The sequence below is a fragment of the Stegostoma tigrinum genome, chromosome 1 (assembly GCF_030684315.1).
Source record: "Stegostoma tigrinum isolate sSteTig4 chromosome 1, sSteTig4.hap1, whole genome shotgun sequence".
In the NCBI taxonomy this organism is placed as follows: domain Eukaryota; kingdom Metazoa; phylum Chordata; class Chondrichthyes; order Orectolobiformes; family Stegostomatidae; genus Stegostoma; species Stegostoma tigrinum.
In genome coordinates, this window is record NC_081354.1 from 4319647 (window position 1) to 4326045 (window position 6399).

A 6399-nucleotide genomic window follows, 5' to 3' on the forward strand; every position below is an offset into this window, starting at 1 on the left:
GGTCACCCATCCATCTGCCTGAGCCTTTGGTGTGGCCATTTCTCCGAACCTTCCGCCCAGACTGCCAGTTTTGAACTTGGGATGTGCAGCTGCTACCCAGTCCCGATGAAGGGTTTCAGCCCGAAACATTGACTTGCCTGTTTCCTGGATGCTGTCTGATGTGTTGTGCTTTTCCAACTCCACATTATTGACTCCCACCCCATGTCAGAGATCAGATCCCATTCCCATTTATGATTTTATTGCCAAGAATCTATCTAATTCTCATTCTACTGAATATATTTCCATCACCTTTTTAGAATCATTGCATTATCTCCCTCTTGCTGTTTTACCATAAATCCATCTCCTCTGGTTACCCATTCTTCTGTCTGTGGAACTAATTTCTCCTTGTTCACTCTATCAAAACGCTTCATGATTTTCAATCCTCTGTTAACCTTCTTTGCTCCAAGGAAAGCAATCCCAGTATTTCTGGTGTCCATACCCCTATTCTATCTGGCACTCGCTTTGTAGAATCATGGAATGTTATAGCACAGAAGGAGGCCATTCAACCTATTGATTCTGTACCAGTTCCAGAAAGAGCTACCCAGCTAACTCCACTCTGCAGCCCTATCTCCGTAACCCTCTAACTTTATCACTTTCAAATATATCTCCAGCTCTCTTTTGAAACCTTCTATGGAAACCAGTTCCACCACTCTCCCAGGCAACACATTCCAAATCCTAATGACTCTCTGAGTAAAGAAGCTTCTCCTCATTACACTCCTCACTCTCTTGCTGACATTCTTAAAAATGTAACCCCAATTTACTGACACACCAACTACTGGAAGCAAAATATCCTTCTTTATCCTGTCAAAATTATTCATAATTTTAAACACCCCAAAAATGTCACCACTTAATCTTCTCTATTCCAACAAGAATAAGCCCAATTTCTCTAACCTCTACTAGTATCTAAATTCCCTCTTTCCTGGTATCAGTCTAGTAAATCATTTGCACTCTCTCCAGAGCTTTAACATCTTTCCCTAAATAAGGTGCCCTGAACTGAACACAATATTCCAAATGTAGTCTGATCAATGACTTGTAGAGGTATAGCATCACTTCTTTGTTTTATTCTTATTTTGTTACTCATTCATGGGATGAGGGCATCTCTGGCTGGGCCAGCATTTATTACCCATCCCTAACTGCCCAGAGGGTAGTTGAGAGTCAACCGCATTGCTGTGCTTCTGGAGTCATATGTAGACCAGGCCAGTTAAGGATGGCAGATTCCTTCCCTAAAGGACATTACTGAATCAGATGGGTTTTTTTGACAATCGAGAATGGATTCAAGGTCATCATCGCATTCTGAAATCCAGATACTTATTCAGTGCAAATGCCACCATCTGCCAAGGCAGGATTTGAACACAGGTCCCCAGAACATTACCTGGGTCTCTGGATTAACAGTCCAGCGATAATACCACTGGGCCATCACCTCCCCCGCATATAAATATAGGGATAAATGTGCCTATGTTTACAAACTCAACGATCCTATCAGTCTTCTTCACAATGCTGATCAATTTCAAAATGCTATTTTGGGAACCAAAGTTAAAATAATGAACCAATGACAAGTATATTCAAAGAAAATTGTTTAATATGTAAATGTAAAAATGATATTTTTTAAAGATGTAATTTATTCGTGTGATATGGGTGTGATTGGCTAACCCGCAAGTATTGCCTGACTTTAATTGCCCAGAGTGTAGGTTAGAGTCAACCACATTGCTGTTGGTCTGGAGTCACATGTACAACCAGACCAGGTAAGGATGGCAGACTTTCTTCCCTAAAGGACATTAGTGAACCAGATGGGCTTTTTTTTGACAACTGACAATGGTTACAGCAGTTCCTGGGTTCCGAATAAGAACTAGTTTTGCTTGCGTTCCTAAGTGAATTTGTTCACAAGTTGAAACATGATGCAGGACAATATAAAACAGCTGTTCGTAAGTATGAGGAAATGTTTGCATGTCAGAACTTTAAAATTAATATTAATACACCTCTGTATGGGACATCATTCTCATCAGGGGAGGTTACGGCCTAATTGTGTTACTGGGCTATTAACCCAGGGACCCAGGTAATATTCTAGAGACCGGGGTTCAAATCCCACTTTGGCAGACAATGGAATTTGAATTCAATATAAAATAAAAATTGGGGATCAAGAATCCAGTGATGGAAATGAAATCATTAATGATTGTCAGGAAAAGCTCATGTGGTTCACTAATGTCCTTTAGGGAAGGAAACTGCCATCTTTATTATTTCTGGTCTACATGTGACTCCAGGCCCATAGCTATGTGGTTGACTCAACTGGTGTTGGTGCAATTAGCGATGGATAATAAATACTGTGTATCACTCTCATCCTGTGAATGAATAAAAAATATTTGTAAATCTGCAAGCCCTGTAGATGTCCGCCATTAGGCTAGCTTTTAATCCCAGATTTTTAGTGAATCCAAATTTCACCAGAATCCCTGGGGTGGGGGAAGGGTGTTGAAGCCAAGCTCACTTTCCTGTCACCAACCATTAACCAAGGGTTCTGGACTCCTAGTCCAGTGACTTTACCGCTACCCCTCCCCTAATTTAAAACACAGGAGTCAACATTTCACTGAGATAGCAAGAACTGCCGATGCTGGAGTCAGAAAACATAGTGTGGAGCTGGAGGCCAGGCAGCATCAGAGGAGCAGGAAAGCTGATGTTTCCTGATTGCACAGAATTTGTACAAGAGATAAACCCAAAAATAAAATTATTAGCACATCTTGAAGTCTTATCACTTTGTAATTCATGTTGATATAGCCAGCTGCCTTTTTCAAGCAGTGAGGTTTCCACTTAGCAGCAGACCTCTCTTCACAGAATTGAAAGTGAAAGTGAATCTGAAGACCAGGAGGAAATCGAAACTTAAACCTCAAAACTGAAATTCATTTCAAATCACTGTCTGAGAACTCTGTGGCTGGTCGTGCACAGATATGTGAGGCACCCCCTCAGGCAGCTTTCGGTAATTCATGAGTGAGTCTCCTTTTTAACATTTGATTGTTCAAATCTGGTCGAGTGGAGAAATACCTGCATGAATCTCATCTGACGACAGCTCACACCATCAATGATTTATTTCAAAGCAAATTTGCATTGGGATGCAAGATAACAAGGTGTGGAGCTGGATGAACACAGCAGGCCAAGCAGCATCAGAGGGGCAAAAAAGCTCCTGATGAAGGGTCTAGGCCCGAAACGTTAGCTTTCCTGCTCCTAAGATGCTGGTTGGCCTGCTGTGTTCATCCAGCTCCACACTTTGTTATCTCGGATTCTGCAGCATCTGCAAATCCTATTATCTCTGCATTGGGATGCTCCTGACAGCACCCCAACCTGGAGCAAACCACCAGTGACTCAAACTTCTATTTTTATCTTGAATGCAATTCGTTTATTTGCCAAAAAAGAAGCTGGAAATCTGAAACAGAAACAGAAATTGCTGGAAAAGCTTAGCAGGTTCAGCAAACATTTGCAGAGTGAAGTCAGAGCTAATGTTCTGGGTCCAGTGACCCTTCCTCAGAACATTTATTTGCTCACTGATTTATTAAACAGACCAATTTGTCAGTTTTCAATGTAACGAAACAAAACTTTTCACGTTAACGAATGCGGTGTATGGGAAGAATATTAACGCAATTACTTATTTTAATCAATCTAAATCAGGATAAACCCAGTCAGAATTAGTGAGTTTTGAGAAGATTTGTAGCTCAGGTTGAGGTTCTGGATGTGAGTTTGCTCGCTGAGCTGGAAGGTTAGTTTTCAGACGTTTTGTCACCATTCTAGGTAACATCATCAGTGAGCCTCCGACGAAGCGCTGGTGTTATGATGTCGTTGATGACATCACCAACCCAAGGAAACCTAACCAGATAAATAGAAAGCGGAACATAACACCAGCGCTTTGTTGGAGGCTCACTGATGACGTTACCTAGAATGGTGACGAAACGTCTGAAAACTAACCTTCCAGCTCAGCGAGCAAACTCACATCCAGAACCAGTCAGAATTTATTGGCATTACTGTTATTATTAAACCTCATGGAATGACAGACTGCATCTTACAACTTCTGATAAAGATGTAAACATTTTGCAAGCTGCTCATACAGAGACATTGAGAGGGAATAGACAATTTAAATGAGTTAATTTCACTCGAAAGAGGGCTAGTATATGAGTGCAGGCTGAATGGCCTTCTTTGGTGTCATGAACTTAATCAATCTCCATGTTCACTGTTAATTTTGCTAATTCCCTATGACAGGATTCACATCTGTTATTGTGTCTGTATTTTCAACGTATAAATTTATTAAAGAGATTATTCCCCATAGGTTTCTGATATTTTAGTTCACTTTATAGATTTTGGATTTATAACTTCAGTCAACTCATTTATGGGTAAAATATCTGATACAAACCAAATGTATTAAATTTTCTGATTTTGTGAATTCTGTTTGAACTGATAAAGGAATTTCATACAACACTTTCCACAAGATTCCTCAAAGTGCTTCACAGGTCACCAGTGTACAGATCAATACAAGCGTTAACTCTTGGGTATTTACTCACTTACCTGGCTGTGCTCTTTTCTTCTGCTCATTCAATAAAATGTAAACTCTGCCATTTTTCAATAAATACAAGGTGAATCGAGCTCTGCAGCAAATCTGCTGAACTTCGTCATCCCTTAAGATTTCACTCAAAGTGTTAACTTGTGGTAGTACCCCATCCATGTGGATTTCTGATCCCACTTGTCTGCAGCTTGACTGCTTCCAGTGTAACATGCTTGCCTCCACAGAACTGTATCTCTGCTTTGTGCACAGTGCTTACAACTTGCTGTTTCGCTTCCTGCTAAACTGGTGTATTTAAGTTGGCTTAGATCCAGTGTCTTGCTGAGTACAGCAATCAAATGAAAATTACATAATCCAGGCACGTGAATCGACAAACAACTCTTGGCATTGCTCAGAGGAATAGAAAGCAAATAGAAAAACGCAATGTAGGAGAAAAAATAACTTGTTTGCTCACAGCAGGTCCCAAATAAAACCATGCAAGAGTTTAGGGCTTGGGTTAGGATTAGGGTTAAGAATAGAATTAGGGCTCGGGTTCAGGTTAGGGTTAGGGTTAGGGTTTAGGGTTTAGGATTTGTGGTTAGGACTAGGGTTAGAGTTTAGGGTTAAGGTTAGGGTTTAGAGTTAGGGTTAGGATCAGGGTTTGGGTTTAGGGTTAGGGTTAAGAGTAGAATTAGGGCTCGGGTTCGGGTTAGGGTTAGGGTTAGGGTTTAGGGTTTAGGATTTGGGGTTAGGGCTAGGGTTAGAGTTAGGGTTAAGGTTAGGGTTTAGAGTTAGGGTTAGGGTCAGGGTTAGGGTTTAGAGTTAGGGTTAGGGTTAGGATCAGGGTTTGGGTTTAGGGTTAGGGGTTAGGGTTTAGGATTAGGATTAGGGTTAGGGTTTGGTGTTAGGGTCAGGGTTAGGTTTAGGGTTAGGGGTTAGGGTTTGGGTTATGGTTAGGGTTAAGGTTAGGGTTTATGGTTAGGATTTAGAGTTAGGTTTAGGGTTAGGGGCTAGGGTTCATGATAGGGTCAGGGTTAGGGTTTAGGGTTAGAGTTAGGGTTTAGAGTAAGGGTTTAGCATTAGGGTTTCGAGTTAGGGTTTAGGGTTAGGGTTAGATTTAGGGTTTAGGCTTAGGGTTAACCTGAATGTGTGCATGACTGTTCATGACCAACAAATGTCTCAAAGCACTTTTTTAATATCAGAAACTCAAAAGCCAAATTGTGCACAGCAAGCTGTCACAATCAGAAATGTGATAATGACCAGGAAAGTGCCATTTTCTGGCATTGATTGAGGATAAGTATTGGGTAACTATCTGAGCTAACACCTTGCATCTATTGCACTCACACATACAGGATTTCAGCAATAGTTTCTTATAAGTATGAAGGCACTGCAGTGCAGCACTCCATTAGCACCTTCATGCCAATCAGTCTGAGCTGACCTACTGGAGCTATTGTGCTCTTAAGATGCTGCTTGGCCTCCTGTGTTCATCCACTTTGATATCTCCCGGAGTGGAGTCTTGCCTCTGGAATTTTGCAGCTCAGAAATAAGACTGCTACCAACTGAATCGAGGTTAACATGCCGTTTGTGAACACAACCTTGGTCAGTGCGAGCATTCTCTCTGGACTGCACAAGAAATGCCGGCCTGGATTATGTAGCTATCTCGAGTAAAGGAGGAGGTGACATTTTTTGTTTAATTGTGATATCGGCATCACTGGCTGGGCCCAGCATTTCTTCCCTGTCCCCAGCTGCCCTTAAGAAGGCGGTAGGAAGATCCACGTGCGGCAGATAAACCGACAATGCCCTTAGGGGAAATATTTTCCCAAGTCAGGATGAGTGTCTCGGAGGGG

At 41.5% G+C, this 6399-nt stretch overlaps 1 protein-coding gene across 1 annotated transcript in view; it reads right to left on the minus strand.

The window, feature by feature from the left end:
* The window catches only part of LOC125453994 (probable E3 ubiquitin-protein ligase HERC4), an 83870-nt gene extending 79082 nt beyond the window's left edge, over nucleotides 1–4788 (minus strand). The window contains exon 1 of the mRNA XM_059650971.1: nucleotides 4579–4788. Within this exon, the coding sequence (XP_059506954.1) occupies nucleotides 4579–4786 (208 nt within the window). The 5' untranslated portion in view covers nucleotides 4787–4788. The remainder of the gene's footprint in view (nucleotides 1–4578) is intronic.
* Between the last annotated feature and the right edge of the window lie 1611 nt (nucleotides 4789–6399).